Source organism: Dama dama, chromosome 11 (genome assembly GCF_033118175.1).
Source record: "Dama dama isolate Ldn47 chromosome 11, ASM3311817v1, whole genome shotgun sequence".
In the NCBI taxonomy this organism is placed as follows: domain Eukaryota; kingdom Metazoa; phylum Chordata; class Mammalia; order Artiodactyla; family Cervidae; genus Dama; species Dama dama.
This window is the reverse complement of record NC_083691.1, coordinates 77,385,360-77,405,554: the sequence shown is the minus strand read 5'-3', so window position 1 is coordinate 77,405,554 and position 20,195 is coordinate 77,385,360. Positions and strand designations below refer to the sequence as shown.

Below are 20,195 nucleotides of genomic sequence, written 5' to 3'. Positions count from 1 at the left end.
GCCCAATACCCTTCCAACACAAAAACAAAGCTTTCTTAATATTTATATTAATAGTTGATCTAGTCTCATAATATGTTCTTCTATTTTAAACATTCTTATTTCACTGCCAATTACACTATCTACAAAGTAAAAATGGACTATTTGAATACCGTATCCATAGTCACACAGTGTCGTAAAAAGAAACTGCCAAAGTCATTCAGACTGCCTTCCCTTGATATAGGACATGCTAATAAAATCTGCAATGCTGTATCTTCCAATTTTTCAGTGACTAAAAGCAAAATGAGGTTCATTGTATCTGGAAAGAAAACAAAGACATCTTTTGTTACTGATTTAAACAAATCTGTTACTGATTTCCTACTGATATCAACATGAAAGACAAACTTATGAACTACAAATACCAAAAAGGATTTATCTGCCTAAATAATAAATACTTCCAAATCAAAATATTCCCATGTATTCATTAACTCAATTTTTTCCGTTTATTAAAGCTTTAAAAGAATCCTATGTTCATCTACCACAATACCCTATTGCTAGAGAATGTCCATTCCATCATGTAAAAATAGTAATTCTTATTTTTAGAAAAATTATGAAAATAAAAATGTTAAAACTACCTGGAATATATCTTCTTTCATATGTAATTTTTTCCAAAATTTCTGGGACATATTGAGGATACCCAGCTTTACTGAAGCTCAAGATAATTTGCAATAAATCACGATCCATAAGATAAAGATCAGACTTCTCCACTTTCTCCAGGGTCTAAAGAAAGGTCCAGAAATTAAAAGAACAAGTGAGAGGTAAATTTTTTTTAATTAAATCTAAATAAAATACCAAGATTTAAAAAATTTATATATATGGTGCAGTGGTAAAGAACCTGCCTGCCAATGCAGGAGATTCAAAGAGACAAGGGTTCAATCCCTGGGTCGGGAAGATCCCCTGGAGTAGGAAATGGCAACTCGCTCTAGCATTCTTACCTGGAAAATCCCATGGACAGAGGAGCCTACGAGGCTATGGTCCATGGGGTTACAAAGAGTCAGAAACGACTGAGAGACTGAGGACACACCCCATCTAAAGGTTTAAGACTTCTTTTGTAAAACAGATAATATTCTGTTTCAGCACTAATTGTTACATCCGCAGCAAAGTGCTGAACTATATGAGAATTCTCCTTCAAGACTGTCCATAAGAGATATCATTAAAAACAGATATACACTACACTTTTCCATGTCATGCAAAATTTAAGAGTTTATACAAATGATTTAAAAGTATGTTTATTTATGTAAGTCATACCTGTTTAACATGGTCAATATCACCCTTCTCGGCATATGCATTCAATAGTGCCAGGTATGTGTCTGGACCAGGCTCAATTCCAGCCTCTTTCATTACTGTGAGAATATTTTCTGCATTCTCCATATCTCTGTACATTAATTCATGGAAAATAAAACAGATTACTATAATACTGCCAAACGTCATTATCATTTAATCTAGAATATATTACCTCTGCTTATTAAAAATTATTAAGTACATTTACAATCATAACATCAGAAAAGGAAAAATACTTAATTGATATATACATCAAAAATGTGTATGTATTAACATGTATTAAAAATACACATTAAACTAGTAATAGGTTTCCAAAATAATAAAGATCCTAAACATCTCAAACTTTTATAGGTAACTTTTCCAAAAGAGAAACCAAATTATACAATAATTACAGACATTAAATAATATGACCTCTTCCACTGGGTATGTTGTGACTCAAATTTATCTTTTTAGGAAAGAATAACATTTAGTAAAATATTCTTCAAAAATACAAATATTTTCTAGGGCACTAGCAAAGCAGTTAATACACTTTACAAAGTCAGTTACTTTGGTTCAAGTTCAGTTTTTACAACTGAAAACTTTCAAATAAAAATTTAATGAAACAGATAATTTAAGAATAATTTATATTAAGATGTGCATATTCTACCACATAGACTCTGAAGAGTTTTTTGAGTGTTAAACATAGTTTTAAGAATTTTCTACAATAGCTTCCTATAAATTAAACCTCACTTGAGAGTAAAACCCTAGGCTGAGCATTACCCAGATCTTGCATGCCCTGTGACAAGAGCACTGAATACTGCCTCTGTGACTGGAAGATCCTTAGTTTTCATAAATCCAAGAATCGTGCTGCAACAAAAGAGAAATAAAAATACTTCTTGGAAATACATTAAAAACACTTTTTACAATATGTGCACACAAAAACCCCACTCCCGGAAGTTGTATTAATAGTTTTCAAGTACACTTGTTAAAGATAGAGGGTAAATTTTAAAAATCTGATTGCTTCTTCTGTACTACTAATTAACCTTCAAAAAGCATAAAGTTTAACAAGATTCATTTCATTAAAAATGAGATTGTACATTTCAAATTACTCCTTACTTCCTAAACCCTCCATCCAAAAGTAGGAATAAACTACACATGAACAATGTCACAACTAATTTTATATAAAACATTTGTGAAATAAAGAGAATATTACCAGTTTTATAAATGAATATAGTGTAAATGGTTACCAACATTTGTTTTTGGAAACAGCTATTTAATGTACAAAAAAAGTAAAACCAACTTTTAACCCAGTAATTTTAAACTTCTGCTCCAGTAAATTATACTTTTAATTAAATGGTAACTTTCACTTATCTTTCCCCTTTTACACAATTTAATATTTTCTCTAAGTCATATGACTAAATTCGCTGGGATAAAATCCTTCTGAAATAATTTTCTTACTAAGTAAAAATTTTTTTTTTAAAAAGTGACTATATTCTAGGTCTATAAGACTTATGTATTTGTTTGCTTAAACATACATTTATAAAACTACATACCTGGCACCTTCAATGTCTCCCATATTACAATAAGCAGCAATCAACCTTTGGTATGTCACCTGTCAAAGAAATGGGCCAGTAAATACTTTTTAATAATTTTTTTTCTTGGTTATAAACAGAAGTTGCCATGACCAATAAACACACCTGTAACAGCAACTACTTACTCGATTTGGTTGAATGTTTGCTTTTTCCATTTTTGCCAAGAAGTCAGTTGGTGAAAATTTATGTTCATTTTGAAGGTAGACTTTAAGCAAAGCATTATAGTGACTTACATCATACACAGTACCTACAAGTGAAATTTATATAAAATTTTTAGAAGAGTAGTCATACCCTTTATCACAACTAAAATATGTGCAGTTAAATGTAACAAAAAGGGTAAAATGATCAATTCAGAATTTTACCCCATATTTAGACCCATCCATGTAGAAATCCTGTCAGAAGAGAGCAAACCAAGTATACAAGAGTAACTACTGAATTAATGGACAGTTACATGCAACCATCTGTTCAAGTATTAAAAGGTCTCTTACTTATGAAGCATAGTATTCCCTTCCGGTCAGAAATTGCTTCCTCTAGTGTGCATTTTCCTCTAATATTCCTCTAGAAAAAATATTTCCTCTAGTATGTTGGAAAAGCTGAGAATACTGCTCAAAATCCAGGTAAGTGACATCTACTGTGGTTTTTCAGGAAGATTTTATGGTCAAAAGTTAACATAACTTTATTAGGTTTCATTTCTTTATTTCTGCCACAATAACTGCAGATGACAAAAATATTTCTGTGAATTTCATTAAAAATTTTATCCCGATATTTACTATTATGTCTAGTTAATTTCATGGGTCATTTCTCGAAGAGAATTTTTAAAAAAAATAAATACTGTATCTTTCATAGAGTGAATTGAGAAAGTCTTTAACTATCTATAATTTACATTAAAAACTCAAAGTTTAGGGACATCATCGTAAAGCATCCTACTTTAATAATAAAAAGCTATAAAACAGCTTGTCCTTATATATCTTACCATATACCCGTATACCTTTAATATATCTCATGGCTCTGGCTGTACTGTCCATTACCTTTAATGTTACAATATCAAGTTCTTGTTCAATCTCATTACGTAATAATTTTACAAATTATCACCAACTTACTTTGTTCAAACTCAAAAGAATATTCTAAAACATTACTATTTTAGAGAGAAGCCAGGTTTCTTCTTAGATTAGCACTCACTCATCCATTGGTGTAATCTGGGCAATTATTTTCTTCTCCATGTATTACCTTGTGCTTGCCCACAGTAAAGGTCTGACACTTTTCTGTCATCTCACAGGGCTTTTATGTGCAGTTATGTTTATTAGCTTGGCATTCTACTGTCCAAGAAAAACGTAGAGACTTGAAGATGTCATTATATAGTTCCCTTCATCAAGACTATGTAATTGTATTAAATGTGGACCTGCCCGAATACTAATACTTAAAAACATGTTTGTGCCTTTTTGTGCAGGGTGGTTTTTATCTCTACCTTTGTCTCTAAATCAGAGCTCTAGTAATTGAAATTTTTTGCAGTTTCAAATAAACTAATTTAGTAGCCTTTGTAAGAAAATAGTTTTATTAAAAAATATTACATCTGTCCTTTTCCAAAATGTGATTATTATCTTAGATAATTTTTTTTAAGTTAAGATTTAACTGACTGACAAAGTGGACCTGGGTGTCTGGGGAACATCAGTCCAAGCCTTTCACTATAAACTTTACCGAGCCTTTCAAAATTGAACCATGTTAAAGTCTCACTATTTAATGAAGTAGAATTTAAATTTTTTTGAAGTTAAATTTGCTTAAACATTTTCTACAATTTCAATTATTACTACTTTAGTACCCAACATATACAAAAAACTGGAAGGTTCACGACAAAGATTCAAATATGAGTAGGTCATCAGTCGCCAAGAGAAGAATATCTATTAATATTAAAAAGACAAATTGACAACTCTAATGCAGGCAACCGATGAGACACAAATTGGGACTGCAAGTAAAACTCTAGATTGGAAGGATTTAAATTATAGCTTGAAAAATGGACTGCTTTCAAAAGAGTAAGAAACAAAGAACACTCCAAAAGAGACTAAACAATTTGAACAAAAAAAACTTAAGGAGACATATATTAACAAAATGGGGCCAAGAATACACCAGAAGTAATTCTGTTTTAAAAAATTTAACATGTGGCCACGCTGAAATGAGAGCCTACCATTTTCAGTGTTTCCTCCAGAATCCCCTTTAGTCTGGAAAACTCAGTTCCAGTCTCAGCTCTTTCACAGCTCATTTTGCAACTTTGGACATGTCATCTAAGCTAAAAAAGTCTCTTATAGCTTGGGACTTCCCTGGTGATGTAGTGATTAATACGCCGCACTTCAAGGCAACAGGCATAGGCCCTGTCCCTGGTGGAGGAACTAAGATGCCACATGCTGTGTGACAAGGCAAAAAAAAAAATCTCCTAACAGCTTTAAAAGTCTGCGAACAAGTCACAGATGCACCTACCAGGCTTTTAACAATATTAATTCAGTAACTATTTAACAAGTGTAGTTAAGTTCAAAGCACTGGTCTACTGGCAAAGAGAAAAAGATGCTATGAATTTTACTCTCACAAAGGATATATAGTGTAGAGGAAAGGTATTTGTGAAAAGTTAAATTAGAAAATACCACATGTCTTTCTATTGAGGTATTAAATGTTGTGACTACTATGTAAGGGCTCTTTTCCATTTTAGAATATAACTCATTCTCACAAATACTTCTCCTAGTTCAACATGAGTCTTTAAATTATGTGACTGACATATATACATATATAGTTTGTGAAGATTTTCTTAAATCAGGAATGAACACTGAATTTTATCAAATCATCTCTTACACTGTTTTTTGAATAGGTACTATGTTCACAGTCCCAAATTGAAAAGTATAAAAATATATTGGGATTCCCAGGCAAGGTAATACTGGAGTAGGTTGCCATTTCCTCCTCCAGGGGATCATCCCCACCCAGGGATCGAATCCACGTCTCCTACCTTGGCAGGCGGACTCTTTACCACTGAGCCACCTGGGAAGCCACAGTAATCAACTATAGTTTAATTTTAAAAGAAAAAAGTAGAGTAAAAATTAGAGCTAGTGCATATTACCCTTCCAAAAACATTTTATTATATGCACAGACACATATAAACATTTTTCTTCAGAATGGTAGCCAACTATACACCCTATTCTGCATCTTAATTTTTAACTATATTTTGGAGAACACCCCACATTAGTATATGAAGAACTCAATTTTTTTTTAAATGGTTGCACCATATTCCATTTTATGGACACTCTAATTTATTTAACCAATGGCCCTAGTGAGGGACATTAGAGTTGGTTCCAGTTTCTTACCATTGCAAACAAGCTACAGTGAAGAATATCCTTTTGCACATGTGAGTATATCTATCTAAATTCTAACAAATGGTCTATGTTGTATACCTGAAGTTAAAATAATTTGTAAATCAAGTATACCTCAAAAGACATTTTTAAAAAATAAAACATATTAAAACACTGAAATGCTTGATATGTCAATAAATTTTAACAAACAGAAGTACTTGGTCAAACAGTATGTGCATTTGTAACTTGGACAGACCAAATGTCTTTCTGTTTTGTTCTTTTTAACTTACCTGTAAAGCATTACTTGTTATGAAAAATTACTTTATTCTTAATGCCCCTAGATGTCACTATAACTCACCAAATAAGTCGTATCACACACAAAAAAAATGAATCAAGTAAACCCCTCCATAAAACTGAACGACAGCATTTATGCAAAGAAATTCTTTTTTACTACAAGAAAAAAAAATCCACACCCTTTATACACATCATCGGAGAAGGCAATGGCACCCCACTCTAGTACTCTCGCCTGGAAAATCCCATGGACAGAGGAGCCTGGTAGGCTGCAGTCCATGGGGTCGCTAAGAGTTGGACACGACTGAGCGACTTCACTTTCACTTTTCCCTTTCCTGCATTGGAGAAGGAAGTGGCAACCCAGTCCAGTGTTCCTGCCTGGAGAATCCCGGGGAAGGCGGAGCCTGGTGGGCTGCCGTCTATGGGGTCGCACAGAGTCGGACTTAGCAGCATACACATCATATATTCAAACAATCATACCCAATTTCTGAAGTTCATCCCATATCTTATGAGCAAATTCTGTTCTCTCAGAGAGCTTCAGTTCAGGCAAGAGAGACCCACAGCTGCGCAGTAGAAGCAAGGCCTGATTACCACCTGGGCTACCTATGAAAACAGGTTAATGGTTAGTATTTAACCTAGTACCCAATATCATACAGACAAACATCAAAACCTAAACTGAAATCTGTAAATACTTAAAAATTTCCTGCCTCACTAAAGATAATACTAAAAGGGTCCTAATAAATCAGAAAAATCCTATCCCAATTATCAGGTATCATTGAAAATGTTAGTGAAAGTTTTAAAAATTGGTCTGCTTTCTTAGGGAAGCTAAGGTTAGAGATCTATACAATCTGCAAGACTACACAGTACATAAATACAAAGGAGCTAACTTATATGCACTACTTCTTGCAACCGAAAGGGTATGGTTCTCAGTATCTTATGCAAATAGTACAAAGCAGTCCAATTAAAATCCATGAATATTCAATTTAGGTTTACAATCCAGTTACAAACACTAACTTCCTTCTCCCTTAAGCCACATGTCCCTGAAAGCTGATTTCAAAACAAAAATAAACCACTTATTGCCAAGATTCTGTTTATATAAAGTATCCAGATTAAGCAAACCTTTAAGAAAGTACACTAGCGGTTGTCTAGGGCTGGAAGGGATGCAGGTTTGAGGGCTGATGTTTAGGGGTGTGGAGGTTTCTTTTGGGGGTGATAGAAATGTTCTAAAATCGACTGCTGTGATAGCCATGTAACTCAATAAATCAAAGGCAGAAAATGATAAAAACTGTCTTTAAATGCCAGTTATTACTGATACTTCTTTGGTATTCCTCATCATTAGATTCTACAGCTTCTTAATGAGACTGAAATCATGGATGAGCTTTGGGAAGCTAGTGAACGGTCTCAAACTATACACAAAATTGTATGTGTGGCTTGCATGTGGGATTTTGTGTGAGCCTGTGTGGTCAGGGATATTTTTTTTTTGGCGGGGGGCGGGGGGGGTGGGGGGTGGGGGTGGGGTGGGGGTCGGATAGGACTTGAAGGCCTGTAAGTTTCTATCAGATTATCAAAGTTGCAGAAGTGACTCAAATGTTAACAGCTAAGTGAAAATGAAAGTGAAATAATGATTGTCAGTCTTTCTGGAAATTTTCATATGTGACCATCTTAGGGAAAGCAGACACTATGCAAGAGGAGATAAAAACTAGTATCTTCCAAGAAAATTTACCACTGAAAGTGAAAACTGTGGGAAAAGACAATTTTTATTTGATTTTGAAATAAACATGCAAAACAAAATGTTTCGCTCAAAACTTTGCTCTGTTGAGTTGGAAAAAAACAAAAAAAATCACAACCATAACATAAAATCAAAAACAGAAATGACAAAATTTAAAGGACCAAATAATGTGCTCTGTAATGAGCTTACCATCAAACCAGAATTTAAGTTCAACTTTTTGAATAGAAAATCTTGAAATACCTGAATGACAGGTGTTATCAAAGACTTTTTGTAGAAGAGTCTTAGGGATGCGGCCAGTTCTTCGGACAGAATTATCTAGCCTCATTAAAGCCCAATCAAATTGGTTGGCATTCCTTCTATGAGAAGAGGTGGGCTCCTCCTGAAGATAATTCTTTTTTTCAGCAGCAATGGAATGTAGCCTGGCTTGGCTCAGTAGACCTCTACAAAATGAAACACAATTAGTAATAAACTATGTCAACTACTATCCACATAGGTCATCTTTGTGAGTAAAATTTATACAAAGCTTTTTTATTAGTTACCAAATACCTAAATTCATAGCATAATAGCAAAAATGTCCGGAAGTATAAATTGGTAGGGAAGAAAGTTTTGACCTTTGCTTTAAATAAAATCACAAGCACATAAATTGTACACAAAGTAACCTCTTGAATAACTGTCTGACAATGTCTCTTGATAACCTCCCACACAGAATCATCTCAAACTAAGACAATAATATGGTATGTTTTAAGTGCTTTTAAATCTCCCTTATACAAAACCAAGTTAATGAAGAAAAATGAAGATTATGTACAAAGCTCTTTTAACCTCTACAAATGAACAAGAGATCTAAAATATACCTAAAATTCTGAAGAATTCTAAAGCACTCTTCGAACACTTTCTAGGTGTAGATTATGAATTATTAAGAAGACCCATTTCCAAGTTAAAAGTATGCAGTTTTTTAAAGGATCATTAATGACAAAAGCATTCCCCATCTTTCTAAATAAATCTGAAACATTTAAGTAAAAAAAAAAATTTAATAAATTAAGGTCAGACTAGCATATGTGTTTACAAAAAGCAAACAACCCTTAAACCATTCATTTTAATAAAGCAAGTCTAACATGCAGGCCAAATGCTCCAAAACACGAAATCAGAGGTATTTCACACTGTAGAAATACAGGCTGTACCTGATTTACAAACATGAAACAGAAATAATCCTTATGTGTGAAGGAAGCCCTGTCATATATCTTTAACTTTCTATACATTCAAACCTCACATAAAATCATCTAATTTGCAGATATTTACACATTTACCCCCAAATATCTTAGATTTTTCAGAAGTAGCCAGTAAGTATAACTAAAGAATACACACTAAGTATATATTAACTAAGTAATAATGTAAAAACACTACTTATTATTAATTCAAGAAAGCCCTTACAATGACAATCACATTTTTTAAACATGCCACTTTTTTTTTTTTTTTTTTAAACCACAGTCGATTAGAGGATGAGATGGTTGGATGGCATCACCAACTCAATGGACATGAGTTTCAGCAAGCTCTGGGAGTTGGTGATGGACAGGGAAGCCTAGCGTGCTGCAGTCCATGGGGTTGCAAAGAGTCAGACACAACTGAGCAACTGAACTGAACAGTCAATTACCAAAGTAAATACATACTCATGAGTTTAAAAATAAAACTGCTGACTTCTTAAGCTAGTAACCTGAAAAACCAATCACAAAACTTAATGATTATTTACATAATGTTACATTAAAGAAAGTAACACCAGTAGTTTCACAAGATTATGCAAAACACAGAGGCAGTAATTGATACCCGAGTAGAAATTCTACCACCGGGACCTGGGACAAAATACAACCACTCTGGCCATCAATGATTCCACCAATGTAAAACAGCAGACTGGAAAACAACGGAAAAAATCAGAATACTAACTAAAAACAATGTCATCTTGTTCAATTAGGAAATCTAATGATCAGCACTTGTAGATGGCTAACTAATTAAAGTTAGTTAAATGAACTGAATTAATTAAATACTAGATTTTTACCTATGAACCACAGAAGATACACTGCTATATATTGCTACATATATTTATCCCTTACTTTCAAAAGTTTTATCTGGCTGTTTTATCTACGAGATCAGTTATTAATAACCTATCCCCACGTTAGTCAGGCAAACACAAAATATTTTAAATCACCCAGAACAATGTGTCAGGTTCAGGTGAGTGTAAAATACTGCTCACCAATGAAAGCTAAATAAAAGAGATTTCAAAATCATAGTGAAGGGACTTTCTTGGTGGCTCAGTGGCTAAGACTCTGTGTTCCCAAAGCAGGGAACCTGGGGTTCATTCCCTGGTCAGGAACTAGATCCCACATGCTGCAACTAAGATCGAAGACCCTGGTCTGTGTGCCCTAAGTAGGCAAACAAATAAATAAAAATAAATATTTAAAAAATTGGGGATTTCCCTGGTGGTCCAGTGGCTAAGACTCTGCGCTCCCCATGCAGGGGGCCTGGGTTCAATGCCTGGTCAGGGAACTAGATCCCACTGCAACTAAGACCTGGAACAGTCAAATAAATAAAAATAGTTTTTAAAAATTGTAGTGCAGTGTAGTATTTGTCGATGTTTTTTTACACAACCCAAATCTGATAAACCATGGAGGAGCATAAAAATAAAACCTCTACTCAAAATGCAGTTTTAACATGTGACATCGAACGAACAAACAAAATCCAGGCAGAAAACAGAGATGCTAATAAACCAGCACAGCAGACCGAACATTCTAAAGCTAATTTTTTTCTCACAAATGTTTAATGCTGTCAAATCTCTTTCACATGTAAGTGTGTTTGGCTTTATTTAGTTAAGTCAAAATATGACTCTACTATAAAATAAACTGGGGAGAAGGGTTACATATTTAAACAGAAGGATTCTTCATTCTTCAAAAGGATTCTCCAGTGTTTCCTCACAGGGCTGTGTTTTCTACCTTTTTTCACTAGTCACAATTTATTTTTAAATTCACTTGAACACACCCTGAAAGAAAAAGAATTTTGTAGCTAGGGCTTCCAGGTGGTGCAGTGGTAAAGAACCTGCATGCAATGCAGAAGACGCAAGAGACAAGGGTTCGATCCCTGGGCTGGGAAGATCCCCTGGAGGAGGAAGTGGCAACCCACTCCAGTATTCTTGCCTGGAAAATCCCATGGACAGAGAAGCCTGGCAGTCCATTATGGGGTCGCAAGGAGTCATACATGACTGTGAACTGGGCACGCATGCAGCCTAGAACAACAGGTATGTTGTAATAAAAAGGAAAGAACACGTGCAGGGGTTAAGGTGGATCCACGGCAAGGCAGGAACCTACACATCAGACCTGCACAAGCTGAAATGCACTGCTCCCAAATCCTGATGACCCAGTGACATAAACACATAAGGGAAGAGTATTTCATCACTTCACTCATGTCATATACGGCTCCTTTATATTTCTTAAGTTAAACTTTTCAGGTTCCCTCCAGAGATTCCAGCACTCACTACTAACATTCAGGTTACTCCTGAATTTTCTGACAAAATCTGGCACTTAGAAAGTAATTTTTCTCAGGTTTTTTTTTTTTTTTGCCTTTGTTTTTTAATAATTGCTGCTAGTGATTTTTGACCCTTTAGTGCAAGAACATAATGGTTTTATAGTTGAGCAACCATATTTCAAAAACATACAAGGGCTACATTATTATTCGACTGATTACTATTAGACTATTATAAATAGGCTTCCATTGGACTCTTCTATTAGGCCTGTCACTTTTAAAAATATCTTACTTTTTCACAGCATTTTTAAGTTTACAGAAAAACTGTTCAGAAAGTACAGTTACCATATATTATATCCTCTTTCCCCTCGACCCAATTTCCTCTATTAGCATTCTGTATTAGTGTGATACACTTGTTACAAACGATGACCAATAGTTTACAACAGGGTTCACTCTGTGTGTGCACATATCCATGCTAGGGGTTTTGACAAATACATGATATGCATTACAGAACCACAAAATAGTTTCACTGCACTAAAAATGCCCTGTGTTTAACCTGTTCATTCTCTCCCTCTCCTCCTGAACAAGCAACCACTTTTCATTTGTCCTGTTTTGCCTTTTCTGAAATGTCATACAGTATATAGTCTTTTTCAAATTGGCTTCTCTCACCTAGCAATATACATTTAAGGTTCCTCTGTGTGTTTTCATGGCTTGATAGTTCATTTCTTTTTAGCGCTGAATAACATTCCCTTGTATAGCTATACCACCATTTGTTTATCAGTTCACCTACAGAAGGACATATTAAGTTGCTTTCAATATGGGGCCACGACACTGGGCTTCCCTGCTGGTTCAGACAGTAAACAATCTGCCTGCAATGCAGGAGACCAGGATTTGATCTTCCTGACCTGGGTCAGGAAGATCCCCTCGAGAAGGGAATGGCTACCCAACTCCAGTATTCTTGCCTGGAAAATCCCAAGGACAGAGAACCCTGGCCAGCTATAGTCCATGGGGTCCCAGAGTTGGGCATGACTTTCACTTTCACAAACAAAGCTACTGTAAACATTTGTGTGCAGGTTTTGTGTGGACAGGGATCGAACCCCGGTCTCCTGATTGCAGACGGATTCTTTACCCTCTGAGTCACTAGGGAAGCCAAATAAGTATTAATAAACCTGATAATCAATTAAACTTAAAAAAAAAGAAAGAAAGAAACTCACCATTCGTGTTAAGTTCTGCTAAGTAAGGAAATAAACAAGGGACTTTTATGAAAGAGTAACAGCACACTTCTACTCTGGATTAAACGTACCAAGAAGATGACACTCAAACTTCTAAACTACGGATGAAAGCAGCAGCCATACAGACAGCAGAGGAGTATTCTCAGCAAAGAACAGTCGGCAGACCAAGCAAGTGAACAACAGACGGAATGATACTGGAGAGGCAGGCTGGACTAGACATGGAGGATTGTGAAAGTAAGGAGCCTGGATTTTATTCTAGGTTCAGATGTCATCCCAAGTACAAAACTCTATCAGAACCCAGGGGTTGTGGTATGATCTACATCTGTTTTGAAAAGATCAGTCTAGCTGCAGGGTGGAGAATAAATCAGAGGGCAGTAAGAATAAACAGATACCATTTTAGGATGCTGTTACAGGAGCCCAGGTGAGCGACTGACAGAAATTTAGGGTGGGCAGTGGAGATGGGAAAGAAGCACATACCACTGATACCCCCACCTAATTTCACTACATATTCCAGGCAGCCAGTACAGTTTGTTAATTCTCACTCCCAGGTAAGAGAGAAAACTTCAGGTATTAATAAAAGTACCCCAGAGAGACTTAATTTACCCTCTGCCTATTATGTATCAATTTTAGAGACAAAAATAGAAGCCTTCATGGCATAGTGGAAACACCAGCTTTAAGAGCATGGGCTTGAGTCCTGCAGACTGACCTGAATTCAGGCTCTGCCATTTATAAGATGTGTAACTTTGGCCAAGTTATCGCAACTCTAAGCCTGTAAAATCTCAGAGATAACAGTATTTACCAAACAGAAATTGATGTAAAAAGACGGAGATAACGCAATGTTTTCCAAAATATTGCACTTCTTTTAGGAAAATATTTTTGGATACCAAGTAGCCAAAGACCTATTTCTGCAGCTTTATTTACTGAAGTGAATATTCTGAAATAACTATTGCATCAAGCTCTTTATTTTTCTAACATTCTTGCTGAAAACAAAATTAAGTTATAGCAAGGAGATCAAACCAGTCAATCCTAAAGGAAATCATCCCTGAATAGTCACTGGAAGGACTGATGCTGAAGTGAAGCTCCAATACTTTGACCACCTGATGTGAGGAGTCGACTTATTGGAAAAGACGTTGATGCTGGGAAAGATTGAGGGCAGGAGAAGAAGAGAACAACATAGGAGGAGATGGTTTGATGGCATCTGACTCAATGGACATGAGTTTGAGCAAACTCCAGATGATAATGAAGGACAGGGAAGCCTGGCGTGCTGCAGTTCATGGGGTCAAAGAGTCAGACACAATTTAGTGACTGAACAACAACTCAATTTTTCTGATTGATCTTTTAAAAAATCTTTTGTAAAGCTGTCACAATGAACTTTCTCCCTGCACTATTTTCTCCCTGGAGAGTCTCCCTGAATTTTGCAAGACCTCATTTCTCCAGAAAGTCTTGCCCAGTTAAGCTGTCCCCCCCAAACACTGCTTTATGTTTTACGGTAAGTCACAGAATTTTAGAATAAAAAAGTCATTTGCAGCCCTTCTACACTTGATAACAGTCTCCAGGCCTGAAATGTCAATGCCATTCCTATCCACCTACCCAGAGGTCCCCTCCATCTCTGGCTCCTCCAGTCCAGAGGGAGGTCTCCTTTGTCTCGGCTTTGATAGGAAGTGATAAATCAATTAAGCAGGCCGGACCTATGATGTGATGTGGAGCAAGATACTCTGCAGAGTCTATAAAAGAATGGGATAGATTAGATTATTCTCCCTATTTCCTCCAAAGTTTACATTCTGAGATCTTATCATGTGCTTACTTACTTGTGATCACCTTTAATTCCTCAATTTATAATGTATTAGGCATTCTCTTAAAAAATCTTTTTACGTCCATAAGTAATCCCTTCAGTACCTAAAACACAACATATTCAGAACATTTGGGAACTGAGAATCACAGCATCTGGGGATGAATCCCAGCTGTGGAGATCCTAGATAAATTACTTCACCCTAAGCCTCAGTTTCCTAATTTGTAATAAAACAATGCACAGAAGATGACTATATGTGATATAGTCACACACACATAATCTGACAATGGTAAAGATCTACACCAAAGGTACTATGCTTTACCCTCATCTCCAACTCGATTCTTCCTAACTTTAACATCCTTGCCAAGCTCCTGTTCTCTCAGAAAAGAAATCTACCTTCTCTTTAGTTCTGCACCACCTAGTTGAGGCCCCATTAACCCTGATCTGCAGCATAAACGTTGTCCCTCACTGGTCTATCCATTCCCAGTCCCTCTCTCTCCCAGAGTCTATGTAAACTGTCCAGACCTGTACCTCTCAAAACCCTCCAATGGCTTTCAACCAACTTTCTAATCAACTGACTGGCCTTTGCAGTCTCAGCTTCCACTACATCCCACACCACAGAGACACGTAGGATAAAAGTACAACCTCCCAATTTCTTCCCCTGTTAACACTGACTACTCATTACCAAGTAGTCCTCTTAAACACGAGCAATACCCCATCGCCAAACAAACATGACTCTCCTGTCTCTGAAATGCCACATTATTATATTCCTCTCTTATGGAGAGCACATATATCAATATAATAAGCCACACACATGCCTATCATTGTCCTCTGTAATTGATAAAAGGAGTAGAGGCTGAATCACAACTCCAAGGGACGGAGACAGACTTTTGACATTTGCTGAAAAAGTTTTTTTCAATGAGAGGTAAACAAGGAAAACTTTTCCATCCTTTCGATTTTAGAAATCACAACAGTCTGTCATAAGGCAATATGTGCTCTTCACCTTTAAGACAATGCTCAATCCAGACCTGCCACCCAAACTAATTTAGCTCAAAGCTTACGCTTCCTCTGATAAGCACATAAGGACTGATGAATAAAATCTATAATTTCACTCAATAATACTCATCTGTCCTTCTCAGACATTCCTGGAAATCAAGATCAGGGTGAATTTGTGGCAATCCAATGGATTACATGAATAGGAGTACCCCTTCAAACTCCTCTGCCTCTCACAAATATTCCTTCCTCAATGTCTAAGATTTTCATTCATTTGCTCAGCAATCATTTGACATCTACTATATGCTACTAAGTTAAAGACACCCAGGGAAACAAAAAGAGTAAGACAAAAAAAAAGACACAGCCCCTGCCTTCAAGGAGCTTACAATGAAGTCTGCAATGCTGGTGGGTACAAACTCAAATAGTGTTAACTGATGCTTTAGTAATTCCGCACAAGGGAGTGGTCAATAGCGAGAAGCCAGCAACAGAGATTTAAAGGAGGAGACATATTTCAAGAGTGAAATCATCACCTGAGACAAGGAGAGGTGCAACAAGGCCATCAAAGCCTTGCTGGTTCTCAGGCCAGCAGCACCTTTATCATCCGGGGGCTTGTTAAAAAATGTGGAATCTCAGTCTCTTGCCTATCTATACCTACAAAACCCAAATCCACATTTTCACAAGACCCCCAGAGAATTCCAGCGCTCATTACAGTTTCCGAAGCCCTGCTGTCAAGGACTCTGAAGCAGAGTCCGGAGGCCACGGGAATGAACTCACAAGAAGGGCAGCTCCACAGGCATCTCCAGATCACGAAGCACCTCACCCTGGAGCCTGGGAGCCAACGCCAGGTCCTATTCTAAGCAGGACAATGACATGATCCAGTTATCAGGGGTGCTACAGAATAATGTGGGCAGAAAGCGGGGAATTATTCCAAATGAAGCAGATCTAACAGATCATCATTTCTGCAATCAATACACAGGGGTAGAGGTGGGGGCAGGGAGGTGTCAAGGAAATGTAAATGAAAAATCTTCTAGAAAACTGATAGAAATAGCAAAGTTCACTAAAACAGGAAACAAGAGAAACAGATACAATAGGAAAGATGAATCCAGTTAGATTTTCTTTTTTTTTAAATTTTCTAAATTGAAGTATAGTTGACTTACAAGAGTGTATTAGTTTCTGGTGTACAGTAAAGTGATGAATCCAGTTTGAGATGTATGGGTTTGAAGTACCTATAGTTCAACCGGTAGAGGTACCTAGTAGCAGTCCATACCCAGGAGAGGAATTGTTACCATCATCAGATAGGGAAGTCTGGCCTGATGCCCTGAAAGTAGAAGTCACCCAAGGGAATGAAAAAAAAAATGAGAAAACCAAAGGACTAAGGACAAATCCCGCCATCCCCCAAAGTCCCCCACACCCCCCACAAGCCATCAGCATTTAAGAGATGAACAGAGGAAAAAGGATGCAGCAAAGCAAGTGAAAAAAAATTTAAAGAGAAAAAACGATCAAGAGAGAGAGGTGTCATGGAGTTTTATCGAAAAAAAAAAGGGGGGGGGGGTTTCATTAAGGGGAAAATGGGAGACTAATGCCAGAGGTTGAGGCCTTAGAGAGGATTTGGTTATTAAGAAGTCCCTTTGAAAAATTAGATGAAATAACCTTACATCTCACATATATCTAATTTCAAAAGATATATACACCCACATATCTCAATGGCTCTTTGTGGGTGATAGAATTAAGGGTAATATTTAATTTACTGCCTCCCCCTACCCTATATTTGGCAACTGTTCCTCAAGGCACATAAATCCTAAAATTTAAAAACACATAATAAAGTTAAATAAAGCAATGATAGCTTTTCCTAGTGGTGCGGCTACAGTGAGTCCAAGAGTGAATTCAAAGTTAGCAAATGAAAGAGACAGGAGTACAGAAAGGAAGGAGAAGCTGGGAAGCACGCGAGGTTAAGTCTAGTTTCGGGAAAGGTTTTGTTTTTCAGGTAGGAAAAAAGGTGGGCATGCTTACAGGCTGTGGGTAGGAAACTGTATAGAAGTATTCTAAGTCCAAGAGAACAAGAACACTTCTTTACTGGCTTGCTATGAGCTGAGCACAAAGCGGTGAACAAGACCGAGTTCTGCTCTTATGCAGCTCACTTCCTACTAAGGAAATAAACAGCAAGCAGATGAGATCAGACAAGTGAGACGCGCTGTGATAAACTAAACTAGCGTCATTTTTTAGACTGAGTGTTGAGTCTTCTCTTAAAGTTGAGTCCTGAATGGCAAGAAATAAGTTTTACAAAGAAGGGGGAAAAGGCCTTGTTACCTCTACAAACAATGAACTGAGGATCAAAAAAGGTTGGTAAAGGAATTCCCTAATGGTTCAGTGGTTGATCTCCCACTTACACTGACAGAGTCTGGATTCTGGATTTTTTTTTTTTTTAAAGGTAAGGTAATGCAGCAAGGAAATGGAACCCAGGTCTGACAAAGGCCCAGACCAACACCCTTGCTACCTGATTGTGTTCTCTGTATTGTTTTCCTCAACTACAACAGTCAAGAACTGCAATATCCACAACCCTCTGGTCTCAAGAGGATGTTAAGGACTAGAGAAATGTAAATAATGGTCATAACTTTCTCAAAAGTACCTCGTTGAAAGCCAAGAGATGCAATTCTGCGAATGCAGGCACAACTTTTAAAGGTTAACTGTTCAGGCCTAATGAGAAAATCCAGGTAGGCTCCAAGTTAGAAGTGGACTATATTTCAAAGATGTGTAAGAAATCGTAGAGCATTTCCTCCATACAATTCTACACATAAACTTGGTTTCCAACCTGATTAACAAAGATCCATGCAATCACAGGAAACTGAGGCCTGTAAATGTTAACTTGTCAAAGTGGAATAATAGAAATAAACAGAGGAGCCTGCAGTCCAGCCCTAGCCTATTCCAGATCCTTAGCTCTTAGTTCGTATGCTGTCTCCCAAAGTACCTTTATTTATATGAACACTAGTCTTTCAAATTCAGTTTTGCTTCAATTAGAACACCTCAGTGCCCATCTACCCTTCTGAGGTGATTAGAATAGTACTTATATGAACACTTCCATCAAGCTTCCATATCCTCTCCTTGGCAAAGTCTACACCAAACTAACCTTCAGATAAACCTCAATCCATGAGAGTATTTATGCACAAATTTGACATCCACTGAGAACTCTACTTGCCTTTGCACTCCCAGTTCCACGGAGTGTCTAGAACGTGTCCGCTCATTCATTCACTAACACGGAGCCTACCATGAAAACTCCCAACCCACCTCACATCCTCGTAGACACTGAGGTAAACACCAGTCAAAACGCAGGCAAAACCCCTAAGGGGTCATAATTAAACCTCCACCTTTAAGCTATCCCTAGCTCATCCAGAATTCCCAGCCTAGCCTCCCTCCCAAAAACAAAGCTTTCGTAACCTAAATCCTAGCTGGTTACTGAGCGAACATCAATACGGCTTGCAAGTGAGACAGCAATCAACCTAATCAATAATTAAGTAGTAACACCTGACCCCCTGATGCTGGGAAAGATTGAGGGCAGAAGACGGGGACGACAGAGGGTTGGATGGCATCACCGACTCGATGGACATGGGTTTGGGTGGACTCCGGGAGTTGGTGATGGACAAGGAGGCCTAGCGTCCTGCGGTTCATGGGGTCACAAAGAGTCGGACACGGCTGAACTGAACCTGACCCCCGGCAGCAGCCTTCAAAGCCCTCCTCAGCTTCCTAGGCTGTCCGTAGCCCGAGAGCAAACGGACCGAGTCCGAGGCGGCGAAGGTTAGGATCCATGCCGGAAGCATGCCATGCCCGTGACCTTCTGAAGGCGACCAAGCCCGCCACCCAAACCCCGCCCCTCTGGGAGTTTGGTAGGGAGCCCGGGGACAAAAGTGTGGAGACAGTACAAGCAGGACCCGGCCCTCGCCCCGGTACATGACCCCGGGGCCGAGCTGCATGCAGGCAGGCTGGGGGAAGCGGCCGAGGACTCACCCGGCAACAGGCCTGGCTCCAGCGGCACGTAGACAGAGAGCGGCGTGCGGCCGGCCCGGGCCGCCCGCGAAGAGGCGCAGGGAGAGCGGCAGGTACGGGGCCGCTGCGGCGCGGAGGAGCCAGCGGGCCGGTCTCAGCAAAGCTGCCATGGCTCGGTCGTCCCCAAAGCAGGATGCACGCTGAGCGAGAAGGACAGGAGGGGCACGTGACCGCTAGGTGGCCCGGCGCGGAAGAGACCAACGACTGGGCGCGCTAGACGTAGGGGGAGTCATCTGTTGTTATAAATCAGGAGATGGAAACCCGTGCTTCTCCCAGGACATACGAATCCTCATGAGATATTTACATAATAAAATAGCTTGATTTTATAATTTTATGGGCGTATCTTTCGGTCTTCTTTCCTTCATGTCGGCGTGTTCAGTCCTTCCACCCCTACACTTTTCAGTT

At 37.9% G+C, this 20,195-nt stretch overlaps 1 protein-coding gene across 1 annotated transcript in view; it reads right to left on the bottom strand.

Moving 5' to 3' along the window:
• LRPPRC (leucine rich pentatricopeptide repeat containing) overlaps window positions 1-19,944 on the bottom strand; it is a 99,580-nt gene extending 79,636 nt beyond the window's left edge. The window contains exons 1-9 of the mRNA XM_061155503.1: window positions 19,752-19,944; window positions 8,475-8,674; window positions 6,986-7,108; window positions 3,014-3,135; window positions 2,850-2,908; window positions 2,077-2,163; window positions 1,285-1,411; window positions 612-756; window positions 150-295 (exon numbers count right to left, since the gene is read on the bottom strand). Of these exons, the coding sequence (XP_061011486.1) occupies window positions 150-295; window positions 612-756; window positions 1,285-1,411; window positions 2,077-2,163; window positions 2,850-2,908; window positions 3,014-3,135; window positions 6,986-7,108; window positions 8,475-8,674; window positions 19,752-19,900 (1,158 nt within the window). The 5' untranslated portion in view covers window positions 19,901-19,944. The remainder of the gene's footprint in view (window positions 1-149; window positions 296-611; window positions 757-1,284; window positions 1,412-2,076; window positions 2,164-2,849; window positions 2,909-3,013; window positions 3,136-6,985; window positions 7,109-8,474; window positions 8,675-19,751) is intronic.
• Window positions 19,945-20,195: the final 251 nt, after the last annotated feature.